The sequence below is a fragment of the Abramis brama genome, assembly GCF_963993115.1.
Source record: "Abramis brama genome assembly, chromosome: 8".
Taxonomy (NCBI): domain Eukaryota; kingdom Metazoa; phylum Chordata; class Actinopteri; order Cypriniformes; family Leuciscidae; genus Abramis; species Abramis brama.
Window position 1 is genome coordinate 23,521,366 of NC_139970.1, and position 22,208 is coordinate 23,543,573.

Sequence of the window (22,208 nt, forward strand, 5' to 3'; positions counted from 1 at the left end):
AGAATAAAGAAGAGCAAAAAACAGATCCAGGATGTTCCTTATTTTTTATTTAATTCACCTTATTTTAACATTCAACAACTCTGTTAACAAACAGAGCACTTCTGTGAGGTAGCTTGAACAATCAAGTAATAAATAACATAAATTCTTCACTTTTGGACTGGCAACAGTAAATATAAAAAAAGTCTAATATATAAACAAATAGCACCTCAACTTAAAATACCCAGCAGGCATGTAAACAAATAAAAAAATAAAGTGCCACAGTGTTTGCAAAGCCAGTAATGTGCTTTTAGGAACTGCACTCGCCGGTTTCACACTGCACTCGTTAGCAGAGCGTGCAGCGCGTATTTTTTTCGGCGCCCATGTTAACAGATTAGAGCATTCACACCGCACGCAGAGGCGGCGCGGCAGCGCGTAGCAGGAGCAGAGTAGAAGCAGCAGTGCCGCGATCGCTTACGCTGAATTAAAGTGATATGCATTGATCATGGCCAAAATACACCGCAGTTTTATCCAAAAAGTGCATTGATGATATCTATTGAGTTTTAAACAGTCGATCAAATGACCAACATCAATTTAAAAAGAAAACAAATGTCCAAAAACAAACTTGTTGCCAGAACAATAAAAACAAAGATGAACCAAAAGTTATATTTATGAAATTATTAATAAAATAAGCTTCTTTACAAGTATTTTCTCTTAAATGTATTTGAAAATGAAATAAAGCAATGCCAACTTATCCATTATAGAGTAGGCTACTCTGTCTGTACACAACCCGCGGTTCAGCCGCCCGTGACACAAACGCTTCCAGTGTGAAAGCAAAACGCGCGTGTCCTGCTCCTGCTCACCACGCACTGCTCCTGCGCTGCTTACGCTCTGCTAGCATGCAGTGTGAAACCGGCGTAACTCTGTGCCACCGCATAACTATAGATGTGTTAAATAATAATGAGAATATATATACATATATATATGAATATATATCCGAGTCCTGATCGGGAGGTAACGTCCGATTCCGATCGAGTCTGAAACCGATCACGTGATCGGATCGGGACATCCTTAGTTTCTGGGTCCCATTGACTTCCATAGTAGGAAAAAAATATACTATGGAAGTCAATGGGACCCAGAAACTGCCTGGTTACTGACATTCTTCTAAATATCTTCCTTTCTGTTCAGCAGAAGAAAGAAATTCATACAGGTTTGAAACAACATGAGGGTGAGTATATGATGACAGAATTTTCATTTTAAAGTGAACTATCCCTTTAACTTTAGGACAACCCCAAATGGTGTCCTAATGTCAAAATTATTTGTGAAATTAATTATTACTGCAAAAATCACATAATAATAGCCCTGTCTGAGAATGGCGTCACATTTATTAATGATACAAGCTGAAGAACAGCGATGTTTGATGGTGGAAAGACGTTGTGAACACCCAAATGATGTGCTGCACTTTGACGACAAAATTCTGAAAAATAATTACAGACTCCTATGAAATAAAAGGATTTGGATTTGCCTTTTCTATCAAGCTTATAAAACCTTCACTTAATGAAAAGCACCACTTATTTTGTTTCTCCATTCTCCAGTTTTTTCCGTTTTACTTCCCAGCAGCTGTTTGCGTGGTGTTGGTTGCTTGGTAACAGACCTGAGAGTTGATTACCGAACTCAGTGGAGGGGTTTAAGATTTCCTAACTACAGATAAGATGAGATTTTATAAGATAGGATAAGAATTCTAAATCAACTTAAAATTTGCTTCTGTCATAAGAATTTGTGAAAATTACAAAATTAACTTGTCAAATCTTAACTTAAGACTTAAGATAGAAAGTGTCTGTAATATGCCCCCTGGTCTAAAAAAAAAAAGAAAAGAAAAAAGCCCAAAATAATCAACCGAAAAAAATAATTCAGGTAATGGGTGGTAGGGCATATGCACATCATGCAGCCTACATAGGGCACCCCATTTGAAAAGGATTTTTTTTTCTCCAGTATTCTCATTTGTCCTGTGAAAAAAAAAAAAGTAATTCCTTGAACCATTTCTTGGACTTTCTATGTCCTCCAACTCCCACAGGATGTTATTCAAGGACCAAACGTCCATCTCATCACGGTATAAATGCACTGAATTAAAAACTGTGATTTTATTTTCTACAAAGCTCATAAAACATGTAAGCTCCAGCCACTGATTGTCTAAATAAGACTATTTACAAATATACAGTAATATGTGTACATTGATGGCTGCATATTTTATTATTTAAGAAACTAGTGCAAAATGCCCGTGCAAAATCAGTTTTTAAGTGTGTTTTTAGTAATTGTTGGTTTGGTGTGTTTGAGTGCACATTGTTACAATTACACAGCAAAAGTTCAGTGACATTTTTATTTCTGCATGGTAGAAAGCACAACGTGAACTCCGAGAAAACGCTATGCTTGAGCAAACATTTTGTGAATAGGCAACTACAAATGATGCCTGTGAAAGAGAATGTGAACGCATTGAAAAGGATATGTTTAGTTGGTGAATAGCATTTACACAGTAGCGATAACGTTAAGCGCACCAGAATGAAATATAATATTCAGAAGTAAACAGCATAGCTGACTTATAGATTCAGTTTACATCCACAAATGAATAAGCGCGTTGATTCAGGGAGCAGTGCAAAGTGCCCGTGCAAAATCAGTTTTTGTGAGCTGATCGCTGAACAAAAAAGTTCAGGAGATATTTCTTAGCGATGGCTGATTTCAACAGTTTCAATATGATAAAAAATAACTTTTATATTGATTCAATGGATTAATTGCATTTTGGGAAAAAGTGACATGAATTTATTGCATTTTTGGGAAAAAATAATCCGTTTTTATAATAAATCTTTGAAAATCAAAATCTGGATTTGAATTTTTTATGTTATTATAACCTAAAGATGCTATGTGAAAGTTTGAAACAGAAAATAGTGGTTTTCATCTTGCCACTTTCTTGGTAAAGAAAACACATTTTTATTCAAATTAATCAAAATGGATTTATCACGTTCTGGAACCAAACTATAATATTCAGAAGTAAACAGTGTAGCTGACAGAGTGTTTGTCAGAATGTTTATTTTTAAACCACAACCTTCTTGGGGCTTCTTTGACCGATACAACCCTCTAATGTCAGAATGTTTATTTTTAAACCACAACCTTTTAAAAATGATATATTTAACGATATCTTTTGCATTTATCATCCAAACAACGTCAAACATGGCACTGCACTTACTCGTGCACGTAGCGAGACACCTGTCGAGTTTGAAATCCATCGGACTAACGGTTCGAGAGATATGCGAATAACAGACATACACACACACACACACAGACAGACAGACAGACAGACGTTTCTGTAATTTATAGATAGATGTTTTAATGTTGCACCAAAAGCAGCTAAAGCCATAAACATGTTGAATAAAATAACTGTAGATGGTAAAAAACATTTTTTTTACAGTCAGTATGTGGGTTGTAACGTTAAACCAGGGGTGTCCAAACTTGGTCCTGGAGGGCCACTGTCCTGCAGAGTAAAATGCATAAAACTCTGGCTTGAATAACGGCACCATTTTGGTCAAAAAGAGCAATACAATACTAAAGACTAAAGCAACTCCAATGGCCAGCCATGTGTTTTGTGAAACAAAATAATGTTATGCAAAATAATGCATGTCACCATACTGTATGTTCATGATTACATGGCTTCAAAATATTAACCTTTAGCTCTCTTTGATTCGTAGGTGCTATGGAGGTACACTGGACCAGTCCCTGAGAATGCTCCAAAGAATGTCAAATTGATGAAATGGCTTCCACAAAATGATCTCTTGGGTATGTTTTATTCTCCTTTGACCCTCTAACCTTCCTGGAAGACATTTTATTTAAACAAGTGTGCTTTTTTTTTGGAACTGATGGCAAAAGTGCATCATGTTTGAATTACCAGGGCATATTCACTACAAAATCATTTGATAACACACTAACATACTGAATGTGTTGTTTTCTTGTATGTTATAGGCCATCCTAAGGTTAAGGCTTTTATTTCACATGGTGGATCACATGGAATCTATGAAGGAATCTGTAATGGGGTGCCAATGGTGATGCTTCCTCTGTTTGGAGACCAAGGGGATAACGCCCAGCGTTTAGTGGCTCGAGGTGTTGCAGAAGCCCTGAGTATCTTTGATGTGACCTCAGAAAAACTGCTGGTTGCATTGAGAAAAGTCCTCAATGACAAAAGGTAAACATACGTATTACGTTCAGCCTGTGCATTAAAAATGCACTTTATGATACATTCTGTGTTGATTCATACAACATTTATTTAGTATTGAACTCAAAGTGGCATGTTTGCTTGTGTGAATAAAAAAAATATTATTTTAGTCTTTCTACTTCAGAATTTCACATTTAATTCATCGTGTAACTTGCCATTTATTTGTAATTATTTATTAAATTTACTAGCAATTTTGAGTGAAAATTGTTTCAGAGTAAATCCTACAACAAATAGTTTTCAGAGTGTAGATTGTGAAATCCTTTTGTATGCAACAAAATATAAAAATACTTCCTCCATTTTTGACTCAACAGCTACAAGGAGAAGATGTCAGAGCTTTCAGCTATTCACAGAGACCGTCCCATTGAGCCTCTGGACCTGGCTGTGTTCTGGACTGAGTTTGTCATGAGGCACAAAGGGGCAGATCATCTCAGACCCGCAGCCCATGAGCTGAACTGGATTCAGTATCATTCTCTGGACGTCATTGGCTTTCTCATTATCATTCTAGTGACTGTTATTTTTGTGACTGTCAAAAGCTGCATGTTTTGTTTCAGGAAGTGCTTCAGAAAAACTCAGAAAAAGAAGAAGGAGTAGAGGCATAAAGTCAAATTTTGTCCATTTTTTTGTGGGGTGATTGCAAGAAACCTCTTTAATCTGTGTTTTTGTAACTTTAATACCTCCATGACCTGGATCCATGACTTGAATAAAGCCTCACAAAACCTACACTGAGTGTGAACATGTACCTTTTTTCTACACTAGTACATGTTTTAGTGCTGCCTGGCTATGTTATTTCAAATCACTATAAACAGATTGTGAAAATGCTATAACATTTTAAGTACTTATTTCAGAAAACTATGAATCCTTTTGCTTGGTTATCTCTGTAGCTCTGTTACTGTTACAGATAATTATTAGATTGCATTGTGGTGCTATCAGAAATTTGTTTAGCAGGTGACTTCCTACAATTGCTGTCTGTTAAGTAATTTACTCACTGCTCACTGACAGAAGAAACAGAGCATCTTCTTACATTCTCAATCCATGCAATAGGCTTTCCTGATTAAAAAAAGATATTAAATATTCTCAATAAGGCTCTCTCTCTTTCTCTCTCTCTCTCTCTCTCTCTCTCTCTCTCTCTCTCTCTCTCTCTCTCTCTTTCTTTCTCTTTCTCTCTTTCTCTCTCTCTCTCTCTCTCTCTCTCGCCAATGTTTTTTTTTCTGGGGTAGGTTGCCAGGGGGCTGTTCCATAAAAGCCGCTTAGAAAAGCGGGGATTAAACTCCAAAACCGGACTTGAATGAGCCTAACAAATAAATTGGGGCTAAAGTGGTTCCATAAAAGGTCATTGAAGTTCACGCAATCTCACTAATTTGATCCAGGTTTATCAAGTCTAGATAATTGCGTGTGCACGCGTTTCTGAAGCAGCCCTACAGGTCGATCGTGGATCAAATCGATCCACCATCAAACAGCCTATATTTTGTGCTGTTTTATGCGTTTGTGACATGTTTTTTTTTTCCCTCAGTGCAAAACTTACATTTTACAGTTATATTCTCCATCTGTAAATGTTAGAAAGTCGAGCAAATGTATCCATTTTACTGCTAATCTTCATATTGAACGAGCGCCGCTGCGCGCATGCGCGGCAAATAGGAGCGAAATAATTCTGACTAAAATATACATTTTGCTTGGAAAATTAATATGCGATATTTTATAACACTAGAAATATCTTCTAATTATAATAATTTATCTTTAGGATGTTGGATAAGTTGCAGTGAACTTCTAGCGAACAGAAGTAGCCTAATTCAGGGAAGATTTTTTTTAAGAAACTAAATATATAAGATACAAAATATAGTTTTGGGTATAGGACCTATGCTACTTAATAAATATGATGTATATTTATTTAGAATGCTGAGAATTACAGCTTTTAATGCAATAATTTTTTGGATAAAGCAAGAATCCCCAGTTTTAAATAAGTGGTTAGATTTAGTTTCTAGAATGTATTTTTTATATATTATGCATATAATATAATATATTCTTAATGTACTTTACATTATGAAGAGGATAACATGAAATTAAGAGCAAATGTATACATTTTGAAAAGATATGTGCAACTCTAAAATCATAGAATATTCCATAAAATAAAGGAATATATATTAGTCTACATTAACTACATTTTTATATAACCCTCCCTCCCTTTTATTTCTAGGCTAGTTATTTGTTATTTTATTTATTTGCTTATTTTATATAGAATATTTGATATTCAAATAATATTACTTGAATAACTATTAGGAATTATGTGTCATTATAAGAGTTTGATATAAATATGTGAATGTTAAATTTGTATTAATATTTATTTATTGTTTTTTGTCTTTTCCCCCTTAAATCATATGTAAAAGTGTCTATGTACGTCTTGGTTATTGTTCTAATCATGTGTGTTGGTGGGTATTATCACAAAAGAAAAAAAGTAGAAGGAAAAATAAGGAATATTTATTGGGGGAAAATATGATGTCTTTAAAGGAACTGTCAATTTGTATAATTGTGTTAAATGTGTTTGAATTGAAAGACATAATAAAGTACATAATATAGGCTATATATATATATTCATCTTACCAGTTAAAATTCATACTGTGCTTTTGTAATTATTTATTTTTTATTTTGTGATTTTTAACTTCTGCTTTACAAAGCTTTTTTTTAGATTGTGTTCTAATGTTCTTCTAATAATCATAAACATATACTACAGCTGCCAAACAAACCAGAGAGAAATGTATTCATAAGTCTATATTGTCTAATTTATCATTGTAGCCTTATTTAAGTTGATTTTCTGTATATTGTGTATTTATGTTTGGACTAATAATGGTTAATAAAGTCCAATAATGGTATGAGAGAGTGTCAGTGGTAATATCATTTTGTTCTTGTTGGTCAGTGTTAGAGGATCTGTGTAACAACTGAGGCTAAGCCTGACAGTTAGCCTGCCCTGGACCAGGCTAGTTTCCCAGCATAAGTTGCCAGGGTAACTGAGTTTGAACTTTTTTAAGTTTGATTTATGAAACCGAATCTACCAAAAATAAGCCTGACTAACCGAAATAAGCCTGGCTTATACTCTAATCTTGGTTTATGGAACAGCCCCCTGGTCTTTCCCACCCTCCCCATTACATGGTTTGGGACACACACACACACACACACACACACACACACACACACACACACACACACACACACACACACACACACACACACACACACACACACACACACTATGGCCAATTTGATTTGCCACAATTTGATACATAATGAAAACCAGATAATGGGTGGGTAATATTTAACTCTAGTGGTGATAAACTTAACTGCACAGCACCTTCAGTTTGATGTCCATAGTGCATGAACACTATTCTGTCTTGGCCTGCAATTAACAAAAAAAAAAACTGGTTTGTAAGCAAGCCAGCTCTTGTTTTGGACATTTCATCAGTCCATCAAAAAAAAAAAAAAAAAAAAAACAACAACTATAACTTATAACTGAGATGCAGAGAAAGTGGCAAATATTTTGTTGCTTTGTGATAAATAGCCCCATGCAAGAATAAATAAACAGAACATTAACACATACATGTGATGCTATTGTCATTTTTTTTTTTTTTTGGTCATTTTTTAACCATGCAAAGTCCACCACTTTTTGACCCTTTTTAAAACACATATGATAACTGTAATGATCTACTATTGGTATACCACATGTACCTACACTTTTTATTTGGATACATCGTTTCTTAAAAACGTCCCAATTTCAACAGGACTTTTATTTTGAATATTGTGTGGTGGGAGAGGCGGCGTAGAATGTTAAACAGTTCCTTTCACTTTTTGTTGTAGCGATTCAACACGTTTACGTTTCGTGATTTGTGTGCATTTAGAGGTTTGACGTGCTGAAATGCATGAAAATGACATTAGCGAGGGTCAAGCTGAAGAGTATGTCGGACTTGCGGATTTTGTGGCTGAAGGAGATGAGCAGGTATATGTTGAGCACATGATGGTCGCCTTTCAAAATAAACTTTGATTTCACTGTGAGTGAGTGTGATTCTTGCTGCCTTCACGTGCTATTGGACATTTCCTTCTTCCCACGTCTGAAGTCGTGATTACGAGCTCGTCGCTTTCAAGTGCTCTACTGTCGGAAAGAACAGGAATCATTGAGGACACCGGGTTTATTCATATTTATTGGGGAAATCGTATTATAAAGCCAAAATGATATTAACTTAAGCGTCACATTAATTGACAACCGTAAACATTTACCAGGTTATCTAACGTTAGCAGCTTGCTGACGATCATGGAATTTCAGTCAAATACAGGCTATTTTCGCTAAAACATAACGTTACAATACGCTTCAAATGTTTATTCATATTTGTAGCACTACTTTAACGACAAGATAATGCGATGTAAGTGTTGTGGGAAAAACTAATAACGTAAATGTTCTTCCCTTCCGCCATGTTTAGCCTACAGTTTGTGGCCCGCCCATAACTTGGGAGCTTCCCACAAATTCCCAGTGGTACCGTACTACGACTTGAGAGAGCGTTTAAGTCCAATTTAACCATGAAACTTAGATAGCACGTGGAGGCAGCAACATTATAAATACTCATTATTGAGCGGAAGTATTTCATTTTTGGGAATAGTTAGATGACCAAATGCCACAGCTCATTCAACATCTGGTTTGCTTAAGAGAAACATATCAATCAAAAATGGTTTACATGTGACAATTACTTGTGGTGACAACAATACACGATATATATATATATATATATATATATATATATATATATATATATATATATATATATATATATATCGTGTATTGTTGTCACCACATATTGTGGTTATATATATATATAACACTTTTTTTTTTTACTTTCCTTTAACCGACAGCTTAGTTTCTCAGTTGGCGATAAACTGCTGGTCCATGAGAGGAGTTCAGACGTGTGGTGGTGGGCTGAACTGCAGGGTCTCTTTGGTTATGTCCCATCCAGCTATTTGCACAAAAGAGTTGATGTAGAAGATGCTTGGCAAGATGACGAATACTTTGGTGATTATGGGACATTAGTAAGTACTAAAATGTTAAGCTAGTCAATCTAAAGCCTAGCAAGCATCCAGTTAAATCATTAAAATTGCTTCAATAAAATGGTAGGATTAAACTCAAAGGATTCTTCATACAGAAGCAAACTATGTGTTAACATGTATTATCTGGATCTTTCTCTCAGAGGCTTCACTTGGAGATGCTGTCAGATAAACCCCGCACAGATACATACAGGCAGGTGATCCTGAGTAATAGCGCCTCCCTGAGGGGGAAGGTGGTCATGGACTTGGGCTGTGGGACAGGCGTTATTAGCCTCTTCTGTGCTCTTCTAGCACAACCTGCAGCGGTGAGACAAACAAAATATTTGCAGAATGCTTTACAGTAATTAAAGGTTTATTTCACCCAAAATTGAACATTTTCCCATAATTTACTCAGCCTCAAGCCACCCTAGGTGTAGCCTATATGACTTCTTTCAGCCAAACACAATCAGAGTTTTATTCATTATTAAATATCCTGACTCTTCCAAACTTTATAATGGGAGTGAATGGTACCATTTTTTTAGCCCAAAAAAGCAATTACGTCCATCATAAATGTAATCTATACAGCTCCAGGGGGTTAATAAAGGCCTTCTGAAGTGAAATGATGTGTTTTTGTAAGAAAAATATCCATATTTATAATTGTATTAACTATAATCACTGGCTTACACAAGTCGAGTTCCAGCCGAAGAGTGAACTCTGACCCGACGTATTGAAAAACTGGACCAGTCCCTGTAAAGTCTACTGTATCATATTTGATTCATGAATTTATGCTTAGAAATTATAACAAAACTTTGCTGAAAAACCTGTTGAACTTTCCTAGAAAATCTTATTCATGCCTTCTGCACTCTGATTGAAAGTTCATACTCTTTTTGTTACTGTTCTGCAAGAGATAGGACCTAGATGCAAATGCAAATACTATATGAGCCATTAAAGCCTGATGAAATGCAAACATAAAACATATCCAAACTTTTATTTTTAATAGATTTTCTTTTATATTTTGTCCAAAGTTTCAATAAACTGATCCATTAAAAAAGGTAGAATTTTCTACTTATAACATCATATGTCAGGCTTTACAGGGTTAAAAAAAAAAATCCATGTTTAATAATTTTGACTTTAATCAAATATATAAAAAAACTCTCTCATATTAATTTTTACAGTTTTTGTTCCTGTAGGTATATGCTGTGGAGGCCAGCTCAATGGCAGAGCACACTGAGGAACTAGTGAGGCAGAATGGCTGTGAGGAAGCTGTGACCGTCTTTCAGGACCGAGCTGAGAATCTCACTCTTCCTGGGAAAGTGGATGTTCTAGTGTCAGAGTGGATGGGCAACTGCCTACTGGTATGAGAGCAGCTTTGAACTACTGCTTAATTCACTTCAATATTCACAGACAAAAATAAACTGAATATCACTACACATTATGTCTGTTGAGTGGATGAACAATGTCACCTTTGAAATTATTTTCCACTTTAACTGTAATATTACTCTTCCATAATTGTCACGGTTTAAGCACTATCTTTCAGTTTGAGTACATGTTGGAGTCAGTGTTGCTGGCACGTGATCGCTGGCTGAAGGAGGGTGGAATGATGTGGCCGTCCTCTGCCTGTCTGACCGTCGTTCCTTGCCAGGCCTTCTCTGACTACATGGAAAAAATGGAGTTCTGGGAGAAACCCTATGGCCTAGACTTCAGCTACCTACAGTGAGGCCTTTCATATTGATATACAGCTCTTTCTGACATATGTGTTGTGGGTATTTGAGCAGCTTGCCATTGCATTAGGTGGCAAAATATCAAATCAAGTGGCTTAAAATGATAATGTTGTTCAGAATGAAGGCAAACATTATTGTAGCACTTTTTATTGTAGAATTTTATTGAAACAAGATGGCCCAATTGATCAGCTACATACATCATTGTTATATATCACACTTGAGTAATATGATAACTCTGACTGTGCATATGTGTATTGTAGGTCACTTGCACAGAAAGAGTTTCTCTCAAAGCCTAAATTCAGCCATCATCTTCTACCGGAGGACTGTTTGTCCACCCCAGCTGATGTTATCACTCTTGATATGGTCACAATACAGGTCTCAGACTTAGAGGTAAATGTTAAAATTTGGATTAAATTATATAACCATTATTTAAAAGAAAGCACGTTAACTACACACTGCTTTTCCCCACTTTTGTCCAGAGACTCGAAGGAGAGTTTAGTTTCAGTGTTGAGAAGTCAGGCATGTTCCATGGTTTCACTGTCTGGTTCAGTGCACATTTCCAGAGTTTAGAAGAGGATGGACCATCACTGGAGTTGAACACCGGACCATATTCAGAGTATGATGCATAAACAGAAAAAGGACCAAATACAAATACATGATAGCACACTTGATATTCAGTTCGCAATTTCAGATCTGAATGCAGGTTCTAATTTTAAATTTACAGTCTGTGAGTAAAACATTAATCTGAAACTAAAAGTAAAACAGAACCTGCCTTTTTCCCAGGATCACTCACTGGAAACAGACTCTTTTCATGTTGGATGCCCCAGTGACAGTCGAGGAAGGGGACATTATAGTGGGGTCCATACGTCTGCAGAGAAATCCAATCTGGAGACGTCACATGTCAGTCACATTTTCATGGAACATAAACGGCATAGAAGTTTCTAAGGTGAGTATCTATACGTATCATTGCTTGATCTCCTTAAAGTCAATCATATTATTTGTTTTGCTTAATTTTTTGCTTTATTTAGCATTAAGAAATCTCAATGTAATACCAACGTGAACATTTGAAGCATCATTCACATTCTGAATATTTTTGCAGGTCCAGACAAAGTGTTTTCCAATGTGGAGGTGACCATAAGCCACAACCATGCACTTTAAACAGAACCTTGTATTTCTTTTTGCTGTTATGCATAAAACATGACACTACAAATCTTAACCTCATTTTCAGGCTTTATGTAGCTAGATAAAACTGACAAGGCTAAAGTAAAATTCACTAGATTAGATTTTGTTAACAAATCTAAAAATCTATGAATCCAACAGAACTTAGGCGTATTAAAAATGCAGGTCTCTGTTATTATATAATTGTTTGTATTTTTTTAAATATAGTAATAAGATGGTCCGAATAACAATAATGGAGTAGGCAAAGCCCCTCTATTCTCCATCCACTTCATTAATGGCAGTTCAGCATTTTCTGGAGCAACAGCACACTCTGCTAGCAAAGATGTGTAGTGTAACTCCAGTTTAGGGTTTTCAGTCAGGCTGACATGTTGAATTCTTGTGTGGGATACTTTTTTTTTATCTTAATATTAATTGTGTGAGTTTAGATTGATTGATTGTACACTCGCCATTCAAATTCCTTTATTACTATTGCGTCTTCCTTCTCATCTAGTTTCAGTTTCTGCAGTGTCAGGAATGTCCCATGTGGGCTCTGAAACGGTTCATCTTAATCAGGCTAGCACCAAATTTGTACCATAATGAAAAGTAGGCTATGAGGGATTTAAGTAGTTTTTTCAATGAATTGTTTTGTAGTTTAATAACGTCAATTGTTCAGCTGACAAAACAACATTTATAAAATTATTGGCATACAGTGGTTTTGAAATGAGGAGGCAAATTATTCACTTTTTTTGTAAATTTTAATGTAAATTCATGTTGACACATTTCCCAGTTTAAATAAACATTACTTATGCTATCAAAAAAAATACAATTGTATTTTCTGTTGTTACATTAACAGTGTTATCAATGTTATATCTTAAAACTAAGTAGCCTATAAAACTCAAGTTTTTAAGATTTTTTTACATTTTATTCCAAAATAACTCAGAAACAGATTTCATGTATATTCTTTTTGTTAACTGATGTTCAGCTGTTTGTTTGTTTGTTTTTTAATAATCACTTATTTTCAGATCATCAGTCATCAAAACCTGTTAAACACTGCAGGTGACATGATGGTCACGGACACTGAGATGTACTTTTAAATTCACCAAACTGATTGCTCACTAAAAAACTGTATATTAACAACTGATATCAGTCATGTCCTGTGTGTGTGCACAGAACCAGCAGGTTTTTAATACAAATCCCTGCATTTGTCAGGTGTCAGTTAAAAGACATGACAGTCAAATACACCTACTCTGTGCTCATGAGAATCACAGTTTTATGTTGTGATGTTGCCCTTATTTTGGCTTATAGTTGATGTACATTTGAGTAATTGTACCCTCTATCTGGTAGACACTAAACTGGATACTGGAAACTTATTCTATCTATACTATCTAACCCATCCAAAATGAAAAATCCAAATGCCACAATGGTTCAATAGATGCGTAGAGAATTATTTGATTGATATATGTTCTGTTTCATTCAGCAAAGAAAAAATCAACTGACCTGTTATTGCCTATAATTCAGGAATTCAGGCATAGACAGTGTTGGGGGGTAATGCATCACAAGTAACGCGAGTTACGTAAACAGATTACTTTTTCAAGTAACTAAAGTAACACATTACTTTTGAATTTGCACAAAATATCTAAGTTACTTTTTGAAATAAGTTACGCAAGTTACTTTGTTTTGCCATTTATTGGCTGACATCTCTCCTGTCGGGAAGAGAAATCGGGAGCAAGTGCTGATGTGGGCAGTGCCAGTGAGCATGCATTTACTCATCTCACTTGCACAAAAACAGATTCAGTATTCCTCAAAATGCATAAACACAGGGACATGCAAACTCAGAAGAGAACTCAGGTGTATCTTACCTTACTTTTAATTTAGATCACCAACAGAAATACTATATGATACAAGTATCTTAAATGACATGATAAAGATGCAGATTCAGAAGGAATTTGAAAAGTATCTTCAAAGTAATGACAATGGAGAAATGGATACAAGTATTTTATGGGATGTAGCAAAGGTTAGTTTTGGACAAGATTTATCTCATTTTTTCCTGTAAAAAAGAAAAACAGAAAAGATTATCAGATCCACAAGAGGAAATGTGTTTTTTTTTTGTTTTGTTTTTTTTAGATTTAGCCAAAACACAAGGTACTAGAAGGAAACTCCTGGAGAATACAAAAACAACAGACAAATAATTAAATCTATAAAACCAGGAATCCAAATGTATGCAACAAATACATTGAACAATCCTTTGAACTATATCACAAAGAGTTATACACTCAAATAGCCAGGGTTTCCAACAGACATTTGATGCTCATGCTCCCGATATAAGAACTGAATAGTGCTATCTGGAAGACGTGGGCAAATTAGGCACTGGTCACAAAAGTCCATTTGTACGAAACTTCTAGACCCCAAAAAACACCTATGCTGCTTAATTGCTTTTAATATATATTGAGAACAGGGGAATTCCTATGGAGAGACCAACACAATCTCACAAATTCGCACGTATTTTATGAGGTGGCTAATTCGTACGATTTGTCTAGACACCAGTGATGGGTAGGTTTAGGGCTGGACCTTCCTAATGGTGCTTTTTGAAAAGTCATACGAACTAGCCACCTCGCAAAATACGTACGAATTGCAGTGAAATCGGGTTGGAGTGACACAGTCATCTTTCTCAGTGAAAAGGAGGTATAAGAAGGAATGCAACTCATATCAGACCTAAATGTAAGCTTAAAATGATTTGCTTCAATCCTATCTAAGATTCTACAGAGGTCATTATTTGGGCACTGGTGGATTTGTCTCAAACTTTCATACAAAAATGACAGACACAGGATAATATATGAGAGCATTTCAAGTCATGAGCCATATTACAACAGAAAAGTGCAATGTGGGTTAGAAATAGTAAAAATATAAATAAGATTATTTTTGACAAGCATGTAAAGTTAGTGACCGAACACTCATTGTTGCCAAATGTTTCAAGGAGTAACATAGAAATGTGGGTTTAAGCCAAATCAAACTTCAAAAGTCCAACAAATGTTTGCCAAAGTTGTAATTGTAACAAGGGACACTATATCCTTTTTAATTTTTTTTTTTCACCTTCATCTAAGTGATAAATTGCCATAATTCCAGACACACCTTCACATTTGCACAGCCTGTTCCATTTTGCAGAGACCCAGCATGCTAGCATAGCCCACTCTTGCTATTTCTGACATACCTTTATAGTATGCTGTTCTGAATTATGCTGTAAACTTATGTCCAACAAGATATATGATTCTTATTAAAAGTACAGTTTTGGTGAAAGCTGTTGAGGTTCATGGCGGTTTTAAGGAATCGTGCCTTCTCATTAAAAATTAATTGTGTGTAACTTTTTTCTAGCCTGTGCTATACTGAAGTTCCTTTTCTTTATGCTGCTTCCTCTCACCTTTGATGCTGTCTGCCTGTCCACGTCAAAGTCCTCACCTGCAAAAAGTCACAGGTGTATTTTTTAACCAACTTTACAAAGGCTATTATTATATCAATATTTATATCAATAGCTTAAACTGATATCAAGTTTACCTAACAGCAGAGAATAACATTAACAATATACAGAAAAATGCCAGTTGATTATGGTGCTTCGTTGACCTTTTACATATCTTTAAATAATAAAAAGTATGAATTAAATTATTGACCTGATATCACTTTAATAATCAAAAGTATCTAATAAAGCTGTTCAGATTAAAAATAGCAGCATCATTCAAGATGTATAAAACATTAATTATGCACTTCAATTTAAGTCACTATATGGAGTAAGTAGTGTAAGTAGTGATATATTTAGATAACCGTGAGAACTTTTTTTTTTTTTTTTTACTCTGGCTGTTAAATGCAAACATGTAGTTCACCTAAACTCATCATCTCAACCGTTATCTTTGTGCCAAACAACACTGTTAGACTTTTCTGTAATTTCTACAGTTATTTACTTTAAATCCCTCAGTATTATACTGCTATTTCTCTTTACAGTAAATAACTGTGATTCCCATTGCATCATGGGAATTTTCTGTGACGTCTAACACCACATACAGAGACTTACTGTATTTTTAAAATTTGCTGTATACTACTGTATTTGTCTAACACCACATACAGAGACTTACTGTATTTTTTAAATTTGCTGTATACTACTGTATTTGACGTAACGGCCTCTCTGGCTGTCACCATTCCATCGTGCTTTTTATTTCCTATAATGTTTGCCTTACACCGCGTGTCTACAACGCTATAACAGTCAGAGGCTGTCTATATTGGACACATTGAAGCGACCGGGCCGGACCATTAATGCAAAATGTAAACCTGTTTGTCCCTTGCCAGAAATAGCGCGAGCGTTACCGTCCGTACGTCAGACATATAACGGCGCATCACTACACTGTCTGGGATTTGTCGTGTCTCGCTGGAGCATCCAGTGTAATATCACTGGGACTGTCTGGCCCGGGGAAGAGACGGAATTCACTTCACCGAGAGAGAGACCAGCAAGCAAGGTAAAAAAAAAACATTATGTGTGTGTTGACAGGAATGTGCCCAGTTTAACCTGTTTTAAGTTACTCGTCAACATGGCGGTAACGAACTTTACCACAGTAAACTGCGCTAACGTTTCATTTTACAGACTTTGTTGTCGAGTTAAAATACGCCAACGAGCAACGCTTAGTTTACATTAACAATAAATTAACTACTATGTGATGAGAAAATAACATTGTAACGTTATGTTAGCTAACGTTAAATTTTATTTGGCTAGCTGCCACCTTTCTAGTTTTAGCATTAGTTTGCAAACTATAACATATTATAGTTTTTTTTTAATGGAATTTAATATTTACTTCCATTTTTGTATGTGTTTAAAGGCAACTGCAACAAAGCGCCAATTCGCGCCAGTGACTAACGTTAGCGCTAGTGACTAACGTTAGCAAGATTCCGGAGATAAGTTAAAGTTAGGCCATTTGTGATATATTTTGACAAGTTTGCTGAAATGATTAGCAATATGTGATAAGTGCTTTGGAGCCACTGGTGCAGACTAGGTAGCATACAATATCTTATAAAATCTCTATAAAATTGGCTAACTTTATATCAAATAAGTGACCTTTGCATCATGTCAAACTTTATATTTATTACACAGCAAATGAACCAATCAGAAGATGGACCATTTTCTATGTTCAGTCTCACCAGATTAAATGTATTCGGGTAAGCACTGCACTAAAACTCTCACTAATTCATTCATACCAAATCTAGCATTCTAAACAATTTAAGTTTATAATTTTACATTATTTTGATATTTTATTAGGCAGAAGACTCTCTACCATTGCAGTCCCACCTGACCAGGAAGGTCCTAACATCAGCGCACAGGTGGGTTAACTACTGTAGGAAGGAGAACGGTCATCACTCAGTGATTTCTTGCATGTGTCTTTATGTATATTTGTCTCAGACAGGGACCCCTTCACTGCAGATGAGCTGAAATGGGCTAAATCATCGATGTCAGTCTTTCTCTCTATGGATCTCAGCATTTTTGGACAGAATTTAGGATTTGTAAGTATAAAAATTTAATCTGGAATAATTTAATTTAGTTCAGTTGAAATGTTTGAATATGCTATTGCCAAAGCTGTTTACAAATAGATATTCTTAAGTTATTGTAAACATAATAAAAATGTAAAAAAAAAAGGAGGTTAAAAATATTTTGACACTAATATTTATTTCTCTCTCTCTCTCTCTCTTTTACAGTATATAGTGTTGATACCGGGCTCTCCTCTGAAGGACTGAGTACATTTGCGTTTGTGGACAAGCTTACAGATCAGGGAACATTCTGATGTTGTCAGTCAAGTTCTGAACAGGAACCAAACTTTGGAGAAGTTCATTTATTCGCAAAGGTGGACAAAAACATTGTGTTGACTTTTTAAAAATTATTTTGATGATGATTTTTACTCGTAGAAGTAGAAGTAGACTGGGGGGTAGTCAGTCAGACATTGATAATAATAAGAAATGTTTCTTGAGAATCAAATAGACTTCAAAAACATTAAGACACTTAAATACTTCTTTTGGCCACCAGTGTACATGAATCCAACACATTTTTGTAAATAAGTGAAATTATTTTGAAGGTGGGGTTATGTGTCATGTATTGTGAAAAGAACTGTGTTTTGTCCTGTGTTGGACATTTCCTTTTTGACTGCTTAAAAATGTATTTATATTCTGCAGTTTTATGAATGTAATGGTTGATATTTCATTATAATACTTGTATAAGCTAAACAACCAATGACTCTACATTAATTTTGTCAAATGCTAACGTTTTGTTTATGATTTTATGTATGATTTTAACAATGTGTGCAGTGAAGGATATCACATAATGTGTTAATTTAACACGTTTACACATCTTTGTGCTAACCTTTCTGACATATTTACTTTGTTAAAATCATTAACACAATGAATGAGTTAAAATTAACATAAAAAACGTTGTCCCTAAACTCACCCATTAATGTGTAAAAATTTCACACATCATTTCCAGCTTTGGCAGACTGTATATTTTGTGATATATATGAAATGTTTTAAATAAAAAAATGGTATTTTGTAATAACTTTGTCTAATTGGTTTGTATGTTAGTAGTATTTATGTAGGATAAAAATAAAATCAATTATATAATAAAAATTATGAAATCTAATTTAGTACAAATAAAAAATAATTACAGTAGTGTACTGATTAGCTTCATTTTTACAGTAATGCACTGTATTACACAATTACAGTACCATACTGTAAAACTGAAAACAGTAATGTACTGTACATCTTAATTACAGTAACTTACTGGCAACAGTGTGTTACTGTAATAAACCCTTGAAAAGTCTAACAGTGAAGGATGTGGGTTAAGTCTATTTCTAACCACACTGTATGCTCAAGCCCTTTGCTGCAGCTCACGTTTGGCACAATGCTTGGTGTTTATGGCCTCAGCTTGTGCATGAGAATTGATGCCAGAAATATCTGATGTGCTTTGCTACTGCTGTATCGCAAAAAAAGACTTTAGCATCCGACTTCAAATACTAAAAAGGATTGTCCCTGTAATGAATAAACTAAAGTGTTGTGTAAAAACACATTAACAAACAAACTCAGGTGTTCAGAAGCATTAACATAAGTAAAGCAGCGTTGGGACCTTTTAAATCCGAGACCATTGTCTTAAAATGTTGACAGGTAAATGATAAGTTTAAGACGTTATAAGAAGTTTCTAATCATGAAAAAAAAAAAAAATCCTTTTCTAAGGCATAACATCAGCGGAAATTTGACAGGAATGTACATGGGGAACAGGAATGTATAATCATGACCATAATCATGGGTTAATATTTTGTAACAGACAATGAGCAATAGTTGTCATTTTAACTATAAAATGTGATATACACATAATATTGCACACTAATGAGGTTTATAAGCTCATAATTATGTGCACTGAATCTCTTCTATTTGCATAATCTTAAATAATCTAAAATTGAACAGTCGAGTATTTACTGCTGAATGTTTGTATAACGTGATCCATGCACCACTAACCAAATTTGTGAATAACCACATACAATACATCACAGCATAACTGTGGCTTTCCATATGAGTAAAAGGCTTGTATCTCGGGTGGCATCGATGCATTTGCAACACAAATGAGAGGGGGTGGAAGTTCCTGTGTCTATGAGAAAATATGCTCACCTGCAAGAAGTTAAAGATGAAAGAGTCAAAGAGGGATTAATGTTCTTGGTAATATTCCCATTCAGGATAGGTAAAGTTAATCAATTATATTAAACTGCAAATAAAATGCAACCAAATGAACCCCACTTTATAACCAATTGCCTGAGTTTTGATCACAGATGGTCAGTGATCAGGTTGTGGGTGGTTCATGTGTTTAAACAATCTACTTGGTTTTATATTTGATAGTTTTGTATGCTTCAAAATAGTATAAACTGTGAAATGTAGCATATAAGAAATCAAGGCTCCCCTGGCTTAACGTACAGTAGAACTAGGGTGACCACCCGTCCCGCGTAGCGCGTGCGCGCACAGCGTTTGAAGCCCAATTCACGCGTCACGCAAATTGAGACCGTGTCACGCATAATCTATGCTTGCTCAAAAAAAAGTTGGTCGCTCTATATCCTCGAGCCAAAGGCAGCCAAATGAACATTACTTGACATTTCAGCACGCTATTGTTGCCACACAAACCCCTCAGTTGAACTGCTGACTAGTTTGCCCGACGCGTATTGTCAACTTTTTCGTTGTTGTCATGACAGCGCACGCACGCGCATACCAGACACACTGGGAAGGAACATTTAGATGCGTGCTTTCCAATTCGAAAAATTCGAGAAAGAGACTGAGTCTGAGAGGCAACGCCATCATCAATTAAAAAGAGAAGGTGTGGGTACAAGAAAGAATGGGGAAATGAATATTTGTGGCTGAAAGGTGTTGAGGGGGATACCGAGAGGGCTTTTTGTGACCTTTGCAAAACGTCTTTCTCAATCGGAGGGGAATACGATGTCAATCGTATTTTTTTTAAATACTTTTTTCTTTTTTTTTACTGTTCCTGTGGTGTTGAGCAACTACAATTCCTGTTAATCCTATAATTTTATATTATAATTTATTTAAAGTAAATAAATTGTAATGAAAAAATAAATAAAATTAAATAGTAAATCTTAAGTGGAAGTACATCTGTCAATTCATTCAAAATATCTTTCTGTCTTTATTTAGAAAAAAAATACACATTAGTTGGCCTATTCATGAGCATGCATCAGCAATTACTCATGTTTAGGGGAATAGGGCATTATTAATACCATGTAAGGTGGTATGTGCTAGAAATGGGTAAACCACTATCAGTGAGTCTGCCAGTGGGGTGGGGGCATCGCCGCGCCAGGCAGTGTCCCACATTGTCCCTCAGAAACATACCCCTTGTCCCCCCTTGGGCTTATTAGCAGGTGGTCACCCTAAGTAGAACAGTATTGATGGGTGCTAATGTGTTTTGAAACACACACACACACACACACACGCACACACCAAACTCATGCAGCCTATCTGCTGTACATTAAGGGGAGGAGAGATAGCCTACCCTTTATACTGTATGAACCCATACTCTGCAAACATGGTACATGAACATCCAGCGATTGAATCCACAATACTAAAGAATCTGCTCGCTCCTACCAGTGCATTTGCAATTGCTTTTCTATTTCTTGTATTACAGATCACTTATAAAATGGAATTTCAATGCCCATGTAATTCTATTAACAACCAGATGTTCTGTATAATCTATTTTTTCCTTCCAGTTGTCGGACTTATGATAATACTGACATTAACTGCTAAAACGTGTCCAATAATGTGCGTACTGTGTTGTTTAAAACGCAGCTCTGATGGATCGAGCTCCCAATCTCGCCGCGTTCAATCTCACTCCAGCTGTTCCTGGGCATGCCGTAGGGTTTTAGGTAAACATGTTTTTAGAAACATGTTTCTTTCTTCATTTTGGATCATAACGATTTTGATTGATGGAGACGCTTTGGTTTGGTGGACCCTAACAAATGAAAACATTACGGAGTGGTACGACCAAATTCCTTGTAAACAGGACAAACTTACTGCTGAGGAGACCAAGAGCCTTAGATATTATCGGGTTCTATCAAAGGTAGGCTACATTAACCATGTGATTATACGAATACATTAACTTTAATTATAATGATGTTTTCCCATACAGGGAAATGTTGTTTTATTTTATATAACAATATACTTTTTAATTAACATTACGAATATTACGATTCACACTAATAGAATAAATTAAAATTAAATAAACAAAGAAGACATTTTTAGAAGAACATTTTGCCTATTTAAAACGAGATTTCTAGTTGTCACATTTAACACCAGGGTTTATAGGCTATAGATATACCTTGGTAAAAAAATTGCAAAACTGACTGAAAATATGTTTTTGGTATAACTCCTCTTGTTCTTTCATTTAAAATATGCACAAACATCTAACCTTTAATTAAAGTTAATTTACACAAAAAAATATAATAATTCTCCAAAATATCTGTGCCAAAATTACT

General features: G+C 35.3%; 2 protein-coding genes and 1 long non-coding RNA gene across 9 annotated transcripts in view; all 3 read left to right on the forward strand.

The window, feature by feature from the left end:
• LOC311087770 (UDP-glucuronosyltransferase-like) overlaps positions 1-4,956 on the forward strand; it is a 56,431-nt gene extending 51,475 nt beyond the window's left edge. For all 7 annotated transcript variants that reach the window (XM_084121181.1, XM_084121179.1, XM_084121178.1 and 4 more), the window contains exons 3-5: positions 3,714-3,801; positions 3,985-4,204; positions 4,546-4,956. In XM_084121181.1, the coding sequence (XP_083977307.1) occupies positions 3,714-3,801; positions 3,985-4,204; positions 4,546-4,825 (588 nt within the window). In that variant the 3' untranslated portion in view covers positions 4,826-4,956. The remainder of the gene's footprint in view (positions 1-3,713; positions 3,802-3,984; positions 4,205-4,545) is intronic.
• Positions 4,957-8,027: 3,071 nt separating this feature from the next.
• On the forward strand, positions 8,028-12,994 carry prmt2 (protein arginine methyltransferase 2). The gene is made up of 9 exons (XM_084121190.1): positions 8,028-8,216; positions 9,122-9,295; positions 9,454-9,615; positions 10,480-10,644; positions 10,827-11,002; positions 11,271-11,400; positions 11,490-11,626; positions 11,794-11,956; positions 12,110-12,994. The coding sequence occupies exons 1-9, from the start codon at positions 8,136-8,138 to the stop codon at positions 12,140-12,142; spliced, it is 1,221 nt and encodes a 406-aa protein (XP_083977316.1). The 5' UTR covers positions 8,028-8,135; the 3' UTR covers positions 12,143-12,994.
• Positions 12,995-15,664: 2,670 nt separating this feature from the next.
• On the forward strand, positions 15,665-18,737 carry LOC311087775. Its single transcript, XR_014607369.1, has 4 exons — positions 15,665-17,361; positions 17,462-17,523; positions 17,603-17,703; positions 17,896-18,737. It is a non-coding gene; the product is annotated as an uncharacterized lncRNA (long non-coding RNA).
• The last annotated feature ends 3,471 nt before the right edge of the window (positions 18,738-22,208 follow it).

Excerpts from the sequence above, each read along its gene's own strand:
- prmt2 (XM_084121190.1), top strand. The coding sequence starts at position 8,136 with ATGCATGAAAATGACATTAGCGAGGGTCAAGCTGAAGAGTATGTCGGA. Across the intron at positions 9,296-9,453 it reads TTGGTGATTATGGGACATTA|AGGCTTCACTTGGAGATGCT; the intron begins GTAAGTACTAAA and ends TCTTTCTCTCAG. Across the intron at positions 9,616-10,479 it reads TTCTAGCACAACCTGCAGCG|GTATATGCTGTGGAGGCCAG; the intron begins GTGAGACAAACA and ends TTGTTCCTGTAG.